This window comes from Ovis canadensis, chromosome 9 (assembly GCF_042477335.2).
Source record: "Ovis canadensis isolate MfBH-ARS-UI-01 breed Bighorn chromosome 9, ARS-UI_OviCan_v2, whole genome shotgun sequence".
Lineage (NCBI taxonomy): Eukaryota > Metazoa > Chordata > Mammalia > Artiodactyla > Bovidae > Ovis > Ovis canadensis.
In genome coordinates, this window is record NC_091253.1 from 33,859,444 (window position 1) to 33,881,162 (window position 21,719).

The window sequence follows — 21,719 nt, forward strand, 5'->3', positions numbered from 1 at the left end:
GATATGATGAATCCAGCCACTTGATCCTCCAGGACGGTGCTCCCAAGAGGACAGGCCAGGCCCAGGGCAGTGGGCTGGGTCCACCGGCCCAGGGTGGCCTGTGCGAAGAGAAGGGTCACAAGAGGGTGCATAGTCTGGAGGCTTCTGTGGGTCTGAAATGGAGCGTGGAGCAGATGATAAGAAGGGTAGTGCCTGCCACCTGAATAATAGCTACCAGCTGTTGGTACTTCCTGCTGGCTGGCCGTGGAGCCCATCTGATCCCTTTGGCTGATCTCAGTAAGCCTCTCCACAAACCTGAGTGGTAAATACCATCATCCCTATTTACAGCTGAAGAAGCCAAGCCCCGAGAGGTTAAGAAATGTGTCCAGGATCACCCAGCTACTCTGGCAATTCGAGTATGTCAGGCTCCAAGGCTGTGCTAAAAACCAGTGTCCTGTCTACTGCCCAAGGTGTGTTCATAGACTCCATGGACTGTTTGGGGGATAATTTGTTGTTTAGTAGGAAAGTCGTGTCCGACTCTCTGTGACGCCATGGACTGTAGCCCGCCAGGCTCCTCTGTCCATGGATTCTCCAGGCAAGAATTCTGGAGTGGGTTGCCATTTCCTTCTCCAGGGGAATCTTCTTGTCCCTGGAAGAACCCACATCTCCTGCCTTGGCAGGCGGATTCTTTACCGCTGAGCCACCAGGGAAACCTTTGAGGATAAGTGGCATCCTATAAATCAGAGCCCAAGGCTACTGATAAGCATTTATTCTGATGGTCAGAGCCTGCATACTGACTTATAAGAGGGAGGAGAAAAAGTGTGGGTGAGGGTGGACACAATGGCAGTGAGCCCCAGCCTGGGGTATCAGGGAGGGAATGAACCCAGGCACCCAGAGTTCCTGTCCCGGCCCTGCCCCAGCATCGTGGGGCCGTGGGTGAGTCATACTGTCGCTAGCTTCTGGTTTCCTTTTCAGTGAAATGAGAGTAACAACCACAATAATAGCATCTGTTGTGGGCTTCCTCGGTGCTGGGTGCAGCCATGGGACGCCAGGACGGAGAGGTGTACAGATTAGGGCTTCTGCTTGGGGTGCTTGGGGATAGTGAGGAAGGAGGGCCCTCCACACCGAGGCTGCACGTGAGACACGGGACAGCTCAGGCCTGGTGAACCGGAAGTGTCTCTGCCAGTTGGGGAGGGAGGGAGGCGAGCAACTTGTGGCCTAGCTGTGGTGTCAGGGTCCCCCAACCATCTATTGTCCCTGCAGCCAGAGGGAGGGACTTGTTAACAAGGGGACTTCTCTCCCCAGCCCTAGTTCTGCCTCGTGCTCATGTGCGCACAGTCACGTCCGACTCTTTGCAACCCCATGGTCTGTAGCCCGCCAGGCTCCTCTGTCCATGGGCTCCTCCAAACAAGAATACTCGAGTGGGTTGCCATTTCCTTCTCCAGGGGATCTTGCCGACTCAGGGATCAAACCCATGTCTACTGCTTGGCAGGCTGATTCTTTGCCACCGAACCACCTAGGAAGCCCTCTAGTGCTGCCTAGATAGTCCCCATCAGAACCATCTTCCCAAGCCCTCAGATGACAGACACCGAGTCCCAGCCATGCCGCTGGGACTCACAGTCACCTGGGAGCTTTCTGCAAATACCGGTGCCCAGTCTGGGGAACAGTGTTGCTGTAAAGCTCCCCAGGTGATTGTGATCCGCAGCCTGCTCCTCCCGGGACCTGCCGCCCGTTCCTGCCGAGGGGGTGGATTCATTAGGGCCAGGGACAGGTTCCAGAAACCAGATGCTTCCAGGGTTTCGCAGCTGCTCCTGGTTGCCAGCTCATTACTGTGTCCTGGCCCTTGGGAGGGGCAGTGGGGGTGGTGCTCTCCTTACATGTGCCGGATGCAGGCTGGACCCGGTGTGTCCGGTGCCCCTGGGCACTTGGTGGCCGGCCCGGGGTACGCCTGAGCCCTGTGGGGCACTGGGCTTCCTCCAGGTGCTGCCTTCTCACTGCTCTGGACCGTGTAGGGTCATCCTCAGATGGCCTCAGAGTCTCAGCATCTCCCAGGAGCCAGTGCCTGCTGCCCCAGTGGGACTCAGTGACAACCAGTCACAGGCCTGGGACCAGTCAAGCAGCACAGCCCCAGCAGTTTAGGATCTGAACTTGAACCTGCCAGGAATGCTGGAAGTCTGGTCATGATGATGCCCTTGCAACTCTTTTGGGTTCAGAATCATATTTTTCTAGCATTTTTACATAGCATTTTGCATTTTTTACATTTTACATGGTTCATTGGCTTCCAGAGAAATCCTTTTGCATAAGTTCTCCCAGGAACCAACCACTTTCTGAACACTGTCTCGTAGTCAACTTGTCAGGATCACAGAGGGAGAAACAAGCTTCCCCAGGGGCTTGTGACATTTGCACATGACTGAGTCAGGATTCGAACCATGGTCATTCTGACTCCAAAGCTCATTCCGTGCACAGAGGTGGACCGTAGATCCAATTATGTAAAACCAAAGACAAACTGTTCTATGTGGTGGCTCCTAGCCACACGGGGCTATTTAAATAGAAATTAATAAAAATTAAATGTAATTAAAAACTCGGTTGCACCAGCCAGAGTTCAGCTGCTCCATAGTCCCCTGGGTCTGGTACTCCCGTATTGGACAGTATAGATAAGGACCATCTCCAGCAGCACAGAAAGTTCTATCAGTGCTGAGCTAGAGTGACCACATGGCGGAGGCATGGCTCTAGGCCCGGCTTATACAGTGGCTGAGGACGGTTAGAGGCGGGGACATGCTGAACCAGCTGTCTCACTTTGTTGCATGCGTGCTAAGTCACTTCACCTGTATCCAACCCTCTGCGACCCTGTGGACTGTAGCCCACCAGCCTCCTTTGTCTGTGGGATTCTCCAGGCGAGAATACTAGAGTGGGTTGCCATGCCCTTCTCCAGGGGATCTTCCCAATGCGAGGATCAAACATTCGTCTCCTCCATTGGCAGGCAGGCTCTTTACCTCTAGCGCCACCTGGGAAGCCCCATGTCACTTTGTTGGTGTCCACTAATAGAGCGACCAGCTGTCCTGGTTTGCCAAGGGATTTTCGGGGACTTGGGACTTGCTTGGTTAATGCTGGGAAATTCCCAAGAACCTGAGACATTCGTCACTTTGTTCACTGCACTGTGTCCACGTAGACCTCCGCTTGTGCTCAGGTCCAGGACACAAGACTTGAACAAAGAGTTGCTCCAGGGTCAAGGGTGGGGGGAAGCTAGCTGATGAAGTGGCAGCATAATCTGGGAGGAATGCTCAGAGAAAGGGGAGTACCAGGTAGGATGTCCCCAGAAGCCTTTCCCTAAAGGGCATGCACCTGAGCTGAGAGCAGATACCTGGATGCAGTTAGTTAATCAGGTGAAGGAGTTTGGAAGTGGGTGGAAGCTCAGTAGTCAGCCCTGGGTAGTTAGGAGTCAGAAATCTTGGGAGCTGGTTCTGACTCCGCTGTGATCCTGCTGTCTTCACTGCAGGCAAGTTCCTTTCCTTCTATGTGTCAGATTCTCCCATCTATAAAACCAAGCATTTAGACCAGACACCCCCAGTAACATTCTCTACCTTCACCCATGTCATGCTTTCAAGGAAACTGTGATATGTCTTTAATGGTGGCGCAGTTTGAAAAGGGTAGTACGAGGGCTGACCCACAGGAGAAGGTGATGGAACCCCACTCCAGTACTCTTGCCTGGAAATCCCATGGACAGAGGAGCCTGGTGGGCTGCAGTCCATGGGGTCGCTAAGAGTTGGACACGACTGAGTGACTTCACTTTCACTTTTCCCTTTCATGCATTGGAGAAGGAAATGGCAACCCACTCCAGTGTTCTTGCCTGGAGAATCCCAGGGACAGGGGAGCCTGGTGGGCTGCCGTCTATGGGGTCTCACAGAGTCGGCCACGACTGAAACGACTTAGCAGCAGCAGCAGCAGCAGGGCTGACCCACAGGGTTGCGGTTTTGCTGAGATGGTACTGAGTCTGGCTGTTCAGTCTCCAGGAAGTCGTCTTTTCCTCCTTTACCTCCTTTTAAATTTATTTTTTTAATTGAGGTATAGTTGGTTTACAATGTTGTTTTAATTTCTGCTATACAGCAAAGTGATTATATATATTCTTTATACATATATATATTCTTTTTCTATTATGGTTTATCACAGGATAGACATATACATATGTTTAATATTTGTTGATTTATTTAGCTGTGCTGAGTCTTAGCTGCAGCACACAGGATCTTTAGCTGTGGCATATGGAATCTGGTTCCCTGACTAGGGGTCAAGCACGCACCCCCATGCTTTAGAAGCATGGAGTCTTAGCCACTGGACCACCAGGGAGGTCCCCAAAGTGGCATCTGATTGTCAAGATTAGGTGATGGGAGTTGAGAGGGCAGTGCAATTGATGAAAGCTATAGTAGTTATCTTAATGTTGTTATCCACAACTGTTTATCTCCTATGTGCTTATTCATTTTCATTTCCTAATTTCTGATTCTAAATATTTAGGGTTGCCCCTGCGACCCTATCCTTTGCATTTCCTTGTCACCCCTGGTCAGAGTCACATTGTGTCACAGTAGCCAGTTCATACACTGTCCTGGAGCCTGAAACCCTTGAAGATGGGAACTCTGCCCTCGCCTCCATCTCCCCGTGCCTCTGGAGCTGCCTGGCATGGGAGAGTCAATCGCGATGTTCTTATTGAGCAAACCAAGCTATCACTTGTTTGTGCGGTCACTTTTGACTTTGTTATGGTTGTCAGAGCTACTATTATAAAATGCCTCAGACTGGGTGCTTATAAACAGCAGCCGTGTAGTCCTCACTGTTCTGGAGGCTGAAAATCTGAGCTCCGGGCACCAGCATGCTTGGGCAAGGGCTCTCCTCTCATTGTGTGCTCACGTGATGGGATGAGTGAGGGAGCTCTCTGGGGTCTCACTTACAAGGGCACTAATCCCGTTCATGAGGGCTCCACCCTCATGACCTCTAAAAGGCCCGACCTCCTAAAGCCATCACACTGGGTAGTTAGGATTCCAACATGGGAATCTGGACAGGACAGGTCAGAGTCGCTCAGTCGTGTCCGACTCTTTGCGACCCCATGGATTGTAGCCTGACCCAATGGATTGTAGCCTGACCCCATGGATTGTAGCCTGACCATCAGACTCCTCCGTCCATGGGATTTTCCAGGCAAGAGTGCTGGATTGGATTGCCATTTCCTTCTCCAGGGGATCTTCCTGACCCAGGAATTGAACCCAGGTCTCCCGCATTGCGGGCAGACGCTTTACTGTCTGAGCCACCAGGGAAGCCCGGAGGGGGGACACAAACATTCAGACCAGTAATACTTGTTATGATATGTATAATAGTTATTATATGTATAATATGCATGTAAATAAAGCTGAAGCTCCAATACTTTGACCACCTGATGCCAAGAGCTGACTCATGGAAAAGTCCCTGATGATGGAAAGGTTGACGGCAGGAGGAGAAGGGGACAACAAAGGATGAGATGGTTGGATGGTGTCACCGACCCAATGGACATGAATTTGAGCAAACTCCAGGAGATAGTGGAGGACAGGGCAGCCTAGCCTGCTGCAGTCCATGGGGTCACAAAGAGTCAGACACAATTTAGTGACTGAACAGCAACAGTGCATTTAGAAAAGCGCATATCACGATTATTTTTGTGTATGTACTGATTTGAAACATGAAATGGCAGATGTTTGGAGTCAGAAGGCAAAAGGAAGCAAACAGTGACATGCTCAGGTGTAAACCATGGAAGGGTCTCCTGCTAACAATGTGGTCCTGGACCAAACGCAGTAGATCTTACATTCTGGCTGTTGAATGCCTCCTCTGCTTAGCGCAACAGGAGACAGATGCCGACTGGCTTAATTCATCCAAGCAGGGCAACAGGAGGTTTGGAAATGTTCTTAATAAAACTTTCTCATCTTGATTAAGAAATTATATATATATATATATTTAAACAGATTTTTGTTCTCTTAGTTAAACTGAGGGGGTAATGTGAACATATAGAAAAATCACCTTCCTAATACAGGCTCAGGGAGGCAGTGGTAGGGAAAAGTTGGATTAAGAGAGCACTTTGAACTAATTGCAATGTTAGCTTTTCCAAGTGACTGTGGAAACTGCTGAGTGTTCACAAGTAGCTTTTGCCGGGCCCCCTTGAAAGTGCAAGATAAGCTAGTTACCTGTGCAGTGATCACATTTAATATTTTTTCACAAATTTATAAAAAGAATGAATGTGCTTAAAAAAATTTTTTTAAGTCTGTTAAATATTGCCCTGGGGAGTTTGGGATCCATATGTATATACTGCTATATTTAAAATGGATAAGCAACAAGGTCCTATTGTATAGCGCAGGAACTCTGCTCAGTGTTATGTGGTGGCCTGGATGGGAGGGGAGTTTGGGAGAGTGTATATATATATATATATGGCTGAGTCCCTTTTCTGTCCACCTGAAACTATCACAACATTGTTAATTGGCTATTCTCCAATATAAAAAAGAAAGTTAAAAAAATATTGCCCTGCTAATATTTTTACATTCTCACTAAGTCCTTTGAATAGTATAAATAAAACTTCAGCCTAAGTTATGCAGATTATCATGAATCCTGAATAATAATACTTATTATAAACAACATTTGTTGAGTATTTAGTACATATTAGCCACTGTTCTAGGGGAAAGTTTTATTAAATAAGTGATTAAGAGTTGTTGGAAATAGTACAGAGCTCTTATAGTTGAACAGGATTATGGGTATATGTTTATAATTTTGTTAACATATAGATATTTTTATTATTATTAACAGGAATAGAATGAATCAAGGCTAAGGAAAAACAGCAAGTGATAAACAAGCCAATAAAATTACAAGGTGAATTCACTGAGGAGAAGGAGTAATTACTTGAATTATTATTTTTTTGTTTAATTAACATTTATTAAGTGTCTTCTGGGTAACAGGCCCTGTTAGGTGCTCTTACATCTGCCGTTTTATTTAATTACAATGCCTTCATCACTTGCAGATAAGATTTCCCATGGGCTTTCTTTGACTAATGAGTTAACCTAGCCCGTGGTTTGCGGTCCTTGTGCCGTACAGTCACCTAGGGATCTTGGGAAAACTATAGTGCTAAGGTTTCATCCTTAGAGATTCTGTTTTAATTGTGCAGGCTGGGGACCCAGCAACAGTATTTTTAAAGATTTACCTCCTGCTTTTGTGAATTTAGGTTGAGCTGGAGTGAGAACCACTGTGCTAGGCCATTTGAGATGTTATTTCATTGGCACAAAAATACTGCTTTAAACTCTTCAGCGATAAGCAGCTATTGCAAGCTTTGGAAGTTTGCTGTGCCAGGTGGATACAAGTAAAGCATCTGTTTTCCTTTGTCTGTTTCCTATTAAATGGGATATGGAAAGTGTCAGAATAATGATTGGATGAAGCAGGCTAGAAAATGTTACCCTCAACGTCCCAGACCCAGAATTTCAGGTGCACTTCATTTGTCACCTGGGTTTTGCTCTGTGGTGGTTTCAGAAACATCATGCCAGTGACTTGCATAATCAGTTTGTTCGTTTGTATTTTGTTTTTGTTTTGTTTAAGTAACTTCTACTCTAAAAGGTACGTGTGTGTTAAGTCGCTTCAGTCGTGTCAGTTGTGACCCCATGGACTGTAGCCCACTAGGCTCCTCTGTCCATGGGATTCTCCAGGCAAGACTAGTGGAGTGGGTTGCCATGCCCTCTTCCAGGGGGGTCTTCCCAATCCAGGATCAAACTCACGTCTCTTATGTCTCCTGCATTAGCAGGCGGACCCTCTCCCACTAGTGCCACCTGGGTTCCTTTAAATGAAATACATACATTGGTACCGAGTATTGATCTCTGAATAAAAACTTTAATAAGAGGACACAGGAACGATAAGGAATTCTTTTGGTGAAAGGGTTATATAGGTCAAAATGGCCTTCTTAAAAATTGTGTTTGCTGTCACAGTAAAGTTAATATCAAAACATTTTTAAAAAAAAAGAGTGTTCAGGGATCTCAGCTTTCCTTTAAAACTTGTTATAGCCTGAGATCACATTATAGAGAATTAAAAAGTGATCCGTAATCCAAGAACATACCCAGACCCTAAAAAAGTTTATTTAGTCATCTTCAAAAATAGGTCGATGCTTCAATGGGACCTTTAGTCCTGCCTAGAGAATCCCAGGGGTTGCGAAAGTGTGTTGTAATTGGTGGTCAGGTAAAGGGAAGATTCCATTAGACCTGCCAAGTATCTTCCCCTAAAATAAGCAATGTTTCTGGTAGGGGCAACTAGATAGCCTTCCGTTTAAGACAGTTGTCCCACTTTTTTTTTTTTTTTAAATATTTATTTAATTGGCCATGCTGAGTCTTAGTTATGGCATGTGGGATCTTTAGTAGTGGCATGCAGGATCTAGTTCCCTGATCAGGGATCGAACCCAGACCCCCTGTGTTGGGAGTTCAGAGTCTTATCCACTGGACCACCAGGAAAGTCCCTGATGTCCCCCTTCTAAAAACTTTGCGTTAGCTAAGAGTCCTTGGACAAGTCGTATCATCCTTTTGGACCTGAGGTTCTTCACTGGTATCACGGTGGTGGGGGTGTTAGTTTTCTGGGGGCTTTGCTGAGCGTCTGCAGTGTCTTAGGGAGCCCTGGGGGAGGGGTGTTGAGCTGACACCTCTCTGGGTTTTCCTCACTGGTCTCAGAGCTGCTGTCTGAGGGCAGCTCTGGGTGGGTGCTCCTTTGCAGAGACATTAAACCCATTCATGTCTGCATGCACTTTTGGGGGCCTGGTATGAATCAGGGGTCAATGCCAGGGGCGGGGGGCAGCAGAATGACCAAAACGAGTGTCCAACCTCAGGTAACTTCAAGTGTCCTGGAGGTGACAGTGTACACAGATAATTCAGCATTTCTTCAGCTAGGTCAGGAGCTGGGTGGGAGAAGGAGGTTGGGCAAATGACTGTGTGAGTGAGTCCTGGGTGCTTTTTTTTTTTTTTTTAAGAAACAAATGACAAGTAGGGGACAACTCTCTCCTTGAGTCACTGGCTAGTCTCTCCCGAAGGGAAAGGAAAGAGGAAGGACAGGGCCCACGTGGGAGGCTTGGCATTTCCCCGAGTGGACTCAGGGACGTGGCTGTGCTGGTACAAGGGTTATCAGGCCAAGAGGAAGATCTGGGGTCTCAGAAGACCATAGGGTCAGCCCTTAGGACTGGGAGGGACCCTGAACGTGTTTGAATGTGTTAGTCGCTCAGTTGTGTCTGACTCTTTGCCATCCCATGGACTGTAGCCCACCAGGCTCTTGTGTCCGTGGGATTTTCTGGGCACGAATGCTGGATTGGGTTGCCATTTCCCTCTCCAAACCCTAGGTCAAGGTCCTGGAATTTGGTCCAAGGGTCTTATGATTGGTGTGGCTGGGATTCTGTGAATGCTTGACCCTCCTAGTCCAGGCAAATTGCCTTGGCAAGCCCACCTGCTTGCATGTCCAGGTTGACATACCCAATGTCTCTCTTCCTGCCTCTTTGTGCTTGACATTGTGAACCAGCCATCCTGCCTATGGGCCTTCCCATATGCTGCCAGTTTTGCTTGGATCCCCCTCGGTTGGGCAAATTCTAACTTGTCTTTTTGTTCGCAGCTTAGATAACACCTCCTTGAGGGAAGTCTTCCTTATACCTAGCACTTTCCCTCCCCTGTGGAATTAATTAAATACCCTTTTCTGTGATTGCCCAGCACCTGTACTCATTGGAAGCATGGCATCTTAACCATTGAACTGCCAGGGAAGTCTTTATTCCACTAATCGATGAGAGCTCTTTGTGGCTGGGACAGTTTAATTACTGGAATTAATCCCATGGCCACATGCTTGGCATATTGTAGGTGCTCAGCAGATAGGTCTTGAGTGAATGCGTGTCCTCCCTTGACAGCAGCAGCTACAGAAGCTCAGAAAGGTTCAGTGACTTACCCAAAGTCACACAGCTCTGAAAGACCAAGAATGGACTGGAGCCTATGCTGTAAGTCTAAAGACGAAAAAAGATCAGATCCAGTTTCTAGAGTCTCCCATCCAAGTACTAACCAGGCCTGACCCTGCTCAGTTTCTGAGATCAGATGAGATCAGGCGTATTCAGAGTGGTATGGCGGTAGACCGGTTTCTAGAGTCATAGTCCAGCTTTTCTCTGTCGACAGAGAGGAAGTGAGAGAAAGTCACCCTTGTTTTGAGATGACTTTCCTTCTAGGGGAGACATACTCTCTTTCCTGGTTTGTCTCTAAGTGATGGAAAGACCAGCTTAATCTTCATGTTCTTAAAGAGTTTCGTGAGAGCAAGTTAGTATACTTTTTTCTAATTTCTAGGACTTTCACCCAGGACCTTAAAAAAAATTGTTGCCAAGTAAACAGCTTGTCTTATTTTCTGCTTTGTAAATCTGGTCAAAGAATCAGAAAGAAAGAAAGAAAATGAAATCTTTATGTAATGGGAAAACATAGTGAGCAGAGTCGAGAGGACTGTCAGTGTTTCTGGGCGTCTGTGTGTAAGTGCATACACACAACACACACACACAGAGTGTGGCCCTTGTGCTTACCCGTGAGGTCTTAACTTGTGAGTATGCTTTGTTGTTCACGTATGCCTCTCGCAGCCCAATGGACTGCAGCCCGCCAGGCTCCCCTGTCCATGGGATTTCTCAGGTGAGGATACCGGAGTGGGTTGCCATGCCCTCCTCTAGGGGATCTTCATGACCCAGGGATTGAACCTGCGTCTCCGGCACTGGCAGGCGGGTTCTTTACACTGAGCCACCAGGGAAACTTGGTATGCCTGTGTTGTTTTAAATGAAATGGCTCTTTTCTTTGGCCACTGAGCAGTTTTGTGATTATTCTTGAAAAGGGAATTTTAAACCACATTCAGACAACAGCAGAAAGGAAACCTGTACTGGCGAACGAGAGGATTGCTGGCAACACAGCCAGAGTGGTTGACATGATCGGCTGATAACATTCCCCCACGACAATTCGGCAGGGCCCCCAAATCTTTTGTGAATAAAGGGAGGCTGGTTAAGTGGCTTCCGGTAGTCTCAGACCCCGATGACAAGCCAAGAGAAAACAGCTCAGGGAGCTAAAGATTTAATCAAAAGGAAAGGAGAGAAAAAGCAATCTCTTTCTCTTGCAGGCAGTAATGAGTGTCTAGACATCGCAGGCCTGCTCTGATCTTCGCAGTTGATGCTGGTGAATGGGTTCGAGCGGGATATTATTTACCTTGGGTTTTATGAAAACTCCCTCTGATTCATAAGTTTTTGTGAATCTCTTTTGTAAGAGTTTTGAGGGTGACGAGGATGGTGTAATGTGCGTTTGTTTTCCTTTCTCTGTGGTGTAGATACCTAGAGCAGGAAGCAAGTCAGGGGTGGGATGACTGAGAACAGTTCAAATGCAAGTTGAGCTGAGTGTTTTTCTGAAAGCCGGACTTGCTGACGTAGCCCAGAGTCCCAGCATCCTTTATCATAGAATTGTGGGTCTGAAAGGACAGCCAGGCTCCTCCCTCTCTGTCCCTGGGACAATGCAGTCCAGCCGAACTGTGCCCCTCCATCAGAGGAGTTTGATTTGGGGTTTCTCTTTATTTGCTCTGCAACCTTGAGCAAGTTTACTTGACTTGAATATATAAAGAACTCTTACAACTTGACATCTCTGAATCTCCGTTTCCTTTTTTTTTTTTAATATCTTCATTTCTTTATTTGTCATATACCAGACTGTTTTGAGTGTTAAATGAGAAAAAAACATTTGTGAAACATCTTCTGTAAAATATAATGGTCTGGAGAGATATTATTTGGCTTGAAATACTACTGGACAGAAGGGTTACATGGAGTTGTTATTCTTGGTACAGGAAAAAAAACAGTAGTGATTAGGATTTACTGGAGGCTTTTTGTATGCTGGGGACTTGTGACTTGCCTAATCCTTGCTATATCTCTGTTTTTCAGGAGAAGAAGCTGAGCCCTGGAGTTTGAGTAATTTGTTCAAGGTTACCAAGTTGGTAAGTGGCAGAACCGGATTTGATTGTGGCCACCTGGTTTCAGAACTAAGCGCTTCATTTGAATTGTCTTGAGCCTCACAATAGCCCTCAGGAGCTGAGGTTCAGAGAAGTAACTTTCCCAGGTTCTTTTCACTGGTAATGGGTTGTCTGAGTCTGTTCAGGCTGCGGTAGCAGAGTACCATAGACAGGGTTGCATATTAACAACAGAAATTTAATTCTCACAGTTCTGGAGGTTGGCAAGTTCAAGATCAAGATGCTGGCAGATTTAGTGTCTGGTGAAGGCCCACTTCCTGTTTCTTTGTGCTAAAACCCTCACATGGTGCAAGAGGCAAGAGAACTTTCTGAGGTCTCTTTTCTACAGGCACTAATCCCATCCATGAAGGCCCTACCCTCGTGTTGGGGGTTAGGTTCCAACCTACAAATTTGGAAAGGGGATGCCAGCAGTCCCTTTCAGAGTTGACTGAAAAATAATAACTATATCTAGGGGAGCTCATCAGAAAGGGAAGTCCCCAAGTGTCAAAAATGGAGAGAAATTCAAGCTGAATGGTTATATGAGCTGAAGGCACAATAACTTATGGGGCTTTTGCACCCACAAAGCAGCTGTAGAGTCTGGGGTTAAGGTTTTGAGACCACAGTGGGCCTAGAAATGAGACTTGGGCCCAAGGTAGACATGAATTTCCAGGAGCTTTAAACATTACATGTCTTCATGAAAAAGGAGTGCAAAAGCCCCACTGTTGGAAGAAACAGAGAGGAAGATTTTTTTGAGTGGAAAGAAAGTCACCAGGAAGAAATGAAAAATCTGGGGCTATACCATATGTGGTTGTGGAATCTATATTGTTATTATCATGAGATATGAGAACTTGAGTTGAGAAATTAACATGAAAACTGGCTGTCTACTGTGGGACTCTCTAGCACAACACTAGGGATTGTGTTGTGTGTTTACACAGTCATTCCACTGGGTTATTTCAACAACCCAGACCTGACAGACTCCCACAGAAAGAACTCTGAAGATGAGTGCATAATTAAATCATATGGACTATTTAGGAAAGGAGTGACTCTGAGTTGAAAGTAAAAAAAAAACATCTAAAAGAGACTATAGACAGTATATTTTTAAATGATTAAAAACTAAAGAGGATACAAAAATGCAATGAAAGGTAGAAAAAGAATAAGTTGATTTGAAAAGCTGCCACATAGAAGTGAAAAATAGTCATTGAAATTAAAATCCAACAAAAGTGTTAAGTGACAGCCTAGATGTCGTGAAAGATACTTAGTGAACTGGAAGACAGTAATAGTAGTTTACGTCTGTTTAGTCCTTAGTGTGTGCCAGCCACTGTTCTGTGTCCTTGTATTAACTCGTTGAATCCTCAGAACAAACATCTAAGGCAGGCATTATCATTATCATCTGTGCTTTACAGAGAAGCTAAGGTGTAGTAGTTTAAGCCACTTGCCCACGGTCACAGAGCTGCTAATGACGGAGCTGGGATTTGACCCCTGGCTGTCTTCTAGTGTAGCCTAGAGTCTGTGTGTGCAGTTACTACACTGTAGAGTATCATTAAGAATAAGCACTAAGCAATAAAGAGATGAGAATATGGTGGAGAGGCATAGAGGAGTGGAGGAGAGGGTCTGCTTATGTCTCAGCACAGGGGCCAGGGGAGAGGCAGCATGAGAAGACCGAATGATCGGCTGTCCCTTCAGATCTCCTCCAGTTCTGAGGTTCCAAGAATTTGTGGTCCTGCCGAGAGCAGACATTGTAAAAAGGGGCAGCAGAGCCTCAGTTTCCACTGTAGTATGCATCAGTGGCTGATGTTTGACAGAGGTCTCTGGGGGAAGAAAGAGAAGCCCTGACTAGCATTTGCCTGTCTCTGTGGTATCAATACTTCCACCATGAACAATTTCAAGCTAGCAACATGATGTCACTGAACACAGGCTTGGGAAGAGATGTGCACAGTCGGCTCTTTTGAGCCAGCCCGAGCCAGCTCAGCACACCAGTGCTGACGTTCATTCTGGTTTAAGCTCTGATCTCCGGGTTGTGCATCCAAGGGGCAGAATTTTCAGGCAGTAGTAGGATCATATGTGGTATCACGGGGGCGGGAAGAGACCGTGGGACAAGAGTGAAGCTCTGCCCCCCTCTCTTCCCTTGAATTTGATAAACAAACTTCTGTGAATGTAGTTGGACAGACTGGCATCCTTATGACCCTGTTCATGAGTGTGAAAGTGAGTCCAAACTCTTTGAAGGCCATTCCAGCATTTTAAGTGTTTGTACCTTTTGACTCTTGCAACTTCAAGGATTTTATCTTATAAACCCCATCTTTCCTATATATAAATACACACACACACACACACACACACACACACGAAAGTGAAAGTTGCTCAGTCGTGTCCACCTCTTTGTGACTCCATACAGTCCACGGAATTCTCAGGTCAGAATACTGGAGTGGGTAGCCTTTCCTTTCTCCAGGGGAACTTCCCAACCCAGGGATTGAACCGGGGTCTCCTGTACCGCAGGCAGATTCTTTACCAGCTGAGCCACAAGGGAAGCCCATATACATATATATATATATATAGTTTCCAAGGATTTTACCTTATAAATCCCACCTTTCCTCTAGTAACACATCTAACCTATAGTGTGAAGATGTGTGTAATGTAAGCTCCTTGCAGCATTGTTTGAAATAGCAAGACCCTGGAGGCAACTGAAATAAATGTATGTCAGAAAAGGATTGACGGAAGAGATTAAGGTATATCCTTACAGAAGAATACTGGGCTACTGTTTAAAATAAGACGTCATATATACTAAGAAGGAATCCGCTCCAGGATGCATTCCTTTTTTTTTTTTTTTAATTGTTTTTCTTTTTATAGTTGGCATATAACATTATGAGCTTCAGGGGTACAATATAATGATTCCATATTTGGGTATATTGCAACATGGTCACCACACGAAATTTGGTTAATATGCGTTGTCATGCACAGCTACGTAATTTTTTCTTGTGATAAAAACTTTGAAGATGTACTCTCTTAGCAACTTTCAAATATGGAATTTCTTTTTTTTTTTTTTTAAGATGTATGTGTCTGTTTAATGGCTGTGCTGGGTCTTTGTTGCTGCTCACTGGCTTTGTCCAGCTGTGGGAGCCGCTCTCTTGTTTCCGTGCCTGGGCTTCTCGTTGCGGTGGCTTCTCTTGTTGCAGAACCCAGGCTCAGTAGTTGTGACTCACAGGCTTAGTTACCCCATGGCACGTGGAATCTTCCCGGACCAGGGATTGAACCCATATCCCCTGCATGGGCAGGTGGATTCTTAACCATGGGACCACCAAGGAAGTCCCAGAATACAGTATTAGTAACTATAGTCACCACGCTGTAGATTACGTTCTCACGACTTACCTATTTTAGAACCAGAAGTGTGTACGTTTGACTCACTTTACCAATATTTCCCAACCCCCAACCTGGTGGCTCAGGTTAAAGCATCTGCCCACAATGCAGGAGACCTGGATTCGATCCCTAGGTCGGGAAGATCCCCTGGAGAAGGAAATGGCAACCCACTCCAATATTCCTGTTTGGAGAATCCCATGGACAGAGGAGCCTGGTAGGCTACAGTCCACAGGGTTGCAGAGAGTCGGACACGATGGAGCGACTTCACTTTCCCAACTCTGGCAACCCCCAGTCTGTTCTCTGCATCTATGCCTAGGGATTCTTTTGTTGGTGTTTTTTACATTCCACATAAAAGTGAGATAATACAGTGTTTTTCTTTTTCTGACTTATTTCACTTAGCGTCCTGCCCTCCGGGTCCATCTCTGTTGTGGCAGATGGCAAGATTTCCTTCTTTTTTACTGCTGAGTAATAGTCCATTTTATATGTATAATAGATAACACTTTCTTTATCCATTCTTTCCAGGATACATTCTTAGGTTAAAAAAAGCTGTATGCAGAAAAGAGTGTGTGGTATGCTCCCTCCCATGTTTGGGGGCGGGGAAAGAGGAGGGATTAGTGCTTATGCAAACCCACCCCACACATACAAAAGCTTGATGATTTTGCATAGACTTTGCTGGAAGCACACCAAAAAAGAAGGTGGTTGTGGGCAGTACCATTTAATTCTTGAGAAGAAGTCTAGGTGATGGTGAGTTTGGGATGGATGAACGATATCTTATTGTATATCCTTTTTCAAACAAAAATTTTTATAAGCATAAACATATGTTGTTGTTGTTAAAAACAAACTCGTTAACAAAAAACTTCCCTTTGTGAGCTTTCAGCATGGATCCCCTCTTAGTTTTAGAGGAAATTGGCAGGTCTCCATGGGGTTGCTGACCCCCAGCATTTATGGAACACATGCCAAGCACCAGGCACTTGCCTGCATTGTCATACACTGTGGGTCTCTCCATTGCCTGACTCTGCCTGGACTCCAGTAGTGGCCTGGTCAGTGTGTGAAAAATAGTAATCCCATTTTCAGGAAGAGGGGCGGCTAAGTCTTTGTAGGAAGTCACGTGGCGAGCAAGAAGGGGAAGTGGAATTCACGTGGCACTTGAAGAAATCTTATAAGTGCTTTGGAAACAGAGAGAACCCAGCTGCTTCTTAGCAATCCCCGTTATCTGGTAGGCATCCGTCCCTCCTGCCACATCCCCAGCACCTCTCTTGAGATCACGTGGCCGTGTTCCATCAGTATTAATTTTTCCACCTCTAAGATTCTTTGCTTTGGAAAGTTGGAACTGTGTTCCCGGACCAGATGAATCGCTGATGTGTTTGGAAACCACAAAGGCAAGGAGAATTTGTCCTGCGATGTCCTCCTTTTCTGACTTATCTGCACAACTCTCCTGTTGAGTTTTGCATCATCAAAGATATAAAAGACACTAGCTCTGTTCACTTAAAAAGAGCAACCTTCAGGGCCTTTCTTAGCAAATTAGATGTTCCCAGAGGTGCTTCTGTAGTCGCCCTTGTTGTTTTCCGAGATCAGTCACATTTCTAACTCATCATGAAATGTCTTATGGAACCAGAGGCTTACTCTTGCCCTCTCTCTTTTATCATTTGGTAGTAAATAGGTTATTCATCTTCAGCGGGCTGTCGTGATGTTTTAGTGATTATATCAACAGTAGTCCAAATGGGCAGTAAAACTGGAGTGAAGACTTAAGTTCATGGACTCAAAATAAAAACCAACCTGGGTATTATTTAAGAGCGTAGCATCATCTGTAACATTGGGGTGAAATTCTTGCATAGGAGGGCTGCTTGCTGGTGGCTGTTTCTATTTTGTGGGCTCAACCAGAGAGCACCCTTCAGAGCTTGTAAGTATCATTTCCCGTCATGCAACGTGGGCTGTAGTGGTTTTAGTTTACTGTGAGATGACTGTATGTCGACAGTGTTATCTTGACTCTCCCAACCAGTAATTCTATCTTCACTGCCTGAATGCAGGTACAGAGGAGGTTGAAATGCTATTTCTTAGCTGACGCCTGTCCTGACTCCACCTCCCTGTGCTCTCCTTACTCTGCGTAGTATTTAATTAAAGCAGTTATCTTACTGGCTTTAAATAATTGTAGTTGTTTGTAGCTATCTCCACATCAGACCAAGTGCCAAGAAAGATGGTGTGGATCATTTTGCTTCATCTGTGCATGGCTGGCATGCAGCTGATGTCAGAACACTTCCAATTTCATGAGTTAGGTTTCTTTTGAGCCCCATGTGAGGTTTTTTTGGCTTCCACAGAAAAGGGATTGGCTGGTTTATGTAGCTGCAAAGTGCAGGGATGGAACCAAAGGCACGAAGCCTTAGGCTGTGTTGCTAAGGCTTACACAGGATTTCCTCATCTTGCAGTGCTGCCTCTGATTTCTTTTTGGATTGTGGTGGCAAAGTATGTCAGCAGTTCTAGCAGCAGGGAAAAAAAAAAATGCCCCTTTCCAACAGTTCAGCAGAAATCTCAGGAAAGAGAGATTTCTTCTTCAATGTCTCTGATTGGCCTTCTCTGGGTAACATGCCTGTTCCTAACCTATCGCGGTGGCCAGGTGAATGTGATGCTCTGATTGGCCACCTTGGATCAAATGCCAGCCCCCAAAGAAGCTGGGATAGGGTCTGGTCTCCCCAGAGCCCAGGAACTGAGAATGAAGGCAGGCAGATGTTCCTCGGGGAAATCTGGAAACCATTTGTGAATGGGGGGTAGGCAGAAGCAAGATGTCCAATATAGTACATTTTTAATCAGTGTTTACTCAGTGAATGAATTAACAGATGAATGAGCAAACAAGTTCTGCGGCTGATTCTGTGAGCGGGTTCTATGATATCCGGAGTGGGGTTTTAACAGATGGAGCCTTTGCAGAGAGCCTTGAAATCAAGTCATGTAAGGATGACATTAAGTTAGCTGAGATATTTAACAAGAAATAGACATATGATAGCTGTTCCCAAACGTTTGAAGGGTGTTCATAGGGACAGAACATTTGCTGGCTTCCTACTTTGTGTCATGGGTGCTGGGCTAGATGCTTTAATTGCCATCATCCTGCTTTTATTTTCATTTTATTTTATTAGACCACCGATTTATGTTCATTATAGAAGATCCAACACTGTACACACAAAAAAAGAGAAAAATAAAAGTCCTTCCAGTAACTACCTAGGGCTAATTGCTATTAATATTTTGGGGTATATTCTCTCAATCTTTTCTCCGTATTAATAGATGCATTAAAAAACGCTTATTTAATTGTGATAGTAGTGTTTGTCAGAGAGAAATTGTGGCTTAGACAGAAACTGTGGCTTAGGAAGTTGCCTGAGGTCCTAGGCTTAGGCACTAGAATTCTAGGACCAGAATTTGGTCCACATCTGTCAGCCTCGGAAGCCCTCTCTCATTCCCTGGTCTTTGATTTACCTGCTGCATAACCAGCAGTCTGTGTACTAATAGGGTTTTACTACAGTTCTATTCTGAGAATCTTGATTTCATCGCTCTTTGTTTGTCCACAGACTCATCTTTATTCATATACTTGGAAATATTTCATTGGGTGCTTTGTGGGTGCTGGAGGTAGCCCAGTGGATAGCTTGTTCACATTCAGGGAAGAATGAGGTCCTATCTCTTCCCAGAGACATTGAACAAAATTTCTGAGCTTCCCTCTGATTGGATCATTGCAGGACACACCTCTGTCTCTCAACCAATCATGGTGACAGAGGAACACTGATTGGCTTAGACCATTCTGGACCCACCCCTGGTATTGCAGATGAGGTCTGAATGAATGAGGGATGCTGCTTAGCGGGAGAGAAATGGAATAGATGCTGAAGAGGCAACTGCTATCTCTAAGTGTTTAGGATCTGGCTGTAAAAAGATAAGTAAGGCATTGTACCTACTTTTTAAAAGTTCACATTCTAGTGGGTTCCTGAGAGTTTGACAGTGATCAGAGGGAAGGGTATTTACATTGTTGAATGTAAAAATGCATTACATAATTTTTTCGTTCTTAGAGTGTCCTTGTCACATAGGTGTTTCCATTTTACAGAGAGGAAACAAGTTCAGAGAGATTAAGTGGCTTGCTGCACCTAGGAGCGGAGCAAGGTGTTTTGAGGCTGTGGATCCCATATTTCTTCCTCTCCCTATTGTGATAGTCACGGAGAAAATAGATCGCTAACAGAGACCGTTCAAAGTTTTGCCTAATAACTCCTCCACAATAAGCAGGGCCTTGGGAGTAGTTACTGCTTTTCATTTCAGGCTTTTGTGAGAGGATTATGGCTCCTTTTTTTTCCCTTTAACTCTAGATGCAAGGAAAATGCCTCTCCCTGGTCCAGATAAGAGATAATTGAATGAGCTTCTGAGAAAAGCAGAACCATTGACAGCTCACAATGCATCAGGAGAGATGGTTGCATTCAGATACTCTTACGAAAATGATTTCTCTCTTTTTTTGACTTTGCTGCCTGAGGCTTCCATTTGGTTTTAAAATAGTAGAGTAACTATTATGGAATCATACACAAAGCTTCCTCCCCCTGGGCCCCAAGTTAACTCGCGTGTTCACAACACAGGATACATTTTTTGGTAAAGTGTTTATGGAAAGCCCAGTGTGATTCCTAAATTAAGCTGCCAAAACTAGGGCAAACAAGCTGGATTTTCTGATTTTCTCCAGATTCTGCCGAGACTTAGCATTCCACCGAGCAAGAGATGATTTGCTGGAAATCACTTGTGTGCTGGTGGTAAGATGTCTGTATTCTTCCTGTTTTGCCTGCACCCAACCTACAGGTGCTTTGCTGCCAGGTGGAAGGCCCCCCATTTTTTTGAATACATTCTTTTAAATTAATTGATTATGGATTTGGCCATGTCGGAGTCTTGATTGTGGCATGCAGGATCTTTTCCATGGTTCACATGGATTCTCTAATTATGATGTGTGGGCTCAGTAGTTGAGGCACGCGGGCTTAGTTGCTCTGCAGTATGTGGGGTCTTAGTTCTCTGACTAGGGATCATACCCGAGTCCCCTGCATTGCAAGGTAGATTCTTTACTACTCAAGGTCCTTGTTTTTGTTCATAGATCCCCTGATCTCATTTATTTCCATCTCTGCAGATGTAATTTCAACCTGAGAGAAATGAACGAAAAGAGAGAAATCAACATGATGGTGATAAGCTGACCCATAAGGTTTTCAACTTAGGTGCTGTATTTTTGAGATCCTGTGTCTGCTTTTCACTTCTTTTTCAGGTTATTAGTGGTGATAATTCATTTATTAATACCTATTCACGTTTTTATTAAGTTGGCTATTGTGTTTTGGATCTTGGGGATGGAGAGCTGAACAAAGAAAGAGTCTCAGTTACTAGCAGGCTTTGGTGGCTCTCCTCTGACCAAATCTCCTCCCAGTCTGTTCACACTAGTATCATATTTTTGGTTCTGATTTACTGTGGGCCTGGCAAACTTATGAAAGGGGAAGTGAGGTCTGAGGGTAAAATGCTTAGCCTTTAACATCAGGTAAAGACCAGAAAACCCAGATTGCTGGGCTCATCTAGTTGACCCTGGAGGGGCCCACTATGGTTGTTATTAGGGCTGATATTTAGGGGTTGTTTGTTGCCTCATATAACCTCGCTCACCTGAATGATATGAACACCACTGTCATAAAGGTGGCAGGATTCATGGAACCTGGGAGCAGACCAGCTTGTATGTGTGTGGGTGAGTGTGTGTACACCTGGACATATGTGTCTGTATAGATGTGCATCTTGCTGCCTCTGTGACAGTGGTTCTCAAACTTGTCTATACGTTAGAATCATCTGGGGATCTTTTAAAATTTCAAAGCCAGGGCTACACGCAAGATGAGTTAATTCACTGATTCTGGGCTGGGCACAAGCCCTGGTAGTTATAAAGATCTCCAGGTGATTCCAATTTGCAGACACGTTTAGGAACCCTTGGCGTATAAGAATTATACTAACAATATCATTATTATCATTTGAAGATGAGTAGGGATAATGGTGGGCTTCCCTGGTGGCTCAGTGGGAAAGAGTCTGCCTGCCAGTGTAGGAGACACAGGTTGGATCCCTGGATCAGGAGGATCCCCTGGAGAAGGAAATGGCAACTCATCAAATATTCTTGCCTGGAAAATCCCATGGACAGAGAGGTAAGGAGCCTGGCGGGCTATAGTTCATGGGGTCACAAAAGAATTGGATCAGACTTAGCAACTGAACAGCAAGAACAAGAGATAATGGTAATGACAGTGTTCCTAGCCACCATTTATCATCTACCAACTGCTGCCTATAAGGCAGGTAGTGTCCTGAGTATCTAAAAAGCAGGATCACATCTAATCTGCACGACAACCCTGCAAGATAGCTTTATAGGTGGTTGAATA

The 21,719-nt window shown here is 45.2% G+C and overlaps 1 protein-coding gene across 29 annotated transcripts in view; it reads left to right on the forward strand.

The window, feature by feature from the left end:
* CYRIB (CYFIP related Rac1 interactor B) overlaps positions 1-21,719 on the forward strand; it is a 144,704-nt gene that overhangs the window by 26,779 nt on the left and 96,206 nt on the right. For 22 of the 29 annotated variants that reach the window (XM_069600958.1, XM_069600963.1, XM_069600974.1 and 19 more), the window contains exon 2: positions 11,915-11,967. In XM_069600958.1, the coding sequence (XP_069457059.1) occupies positions 11,915-11,967 (53 nt within the window). Of the gene's footprint in view, positions 1-11,914; positions 11,968-20,023; positions 20,091-20,455; positions 20,541-21,719 lie in introns of all 29 variants that reach the window. The other 7 variants (XM_069600971.1, XM_069600987.1, XM_069600969.1 and 4 more) reach the window with 1 other exon arrangement.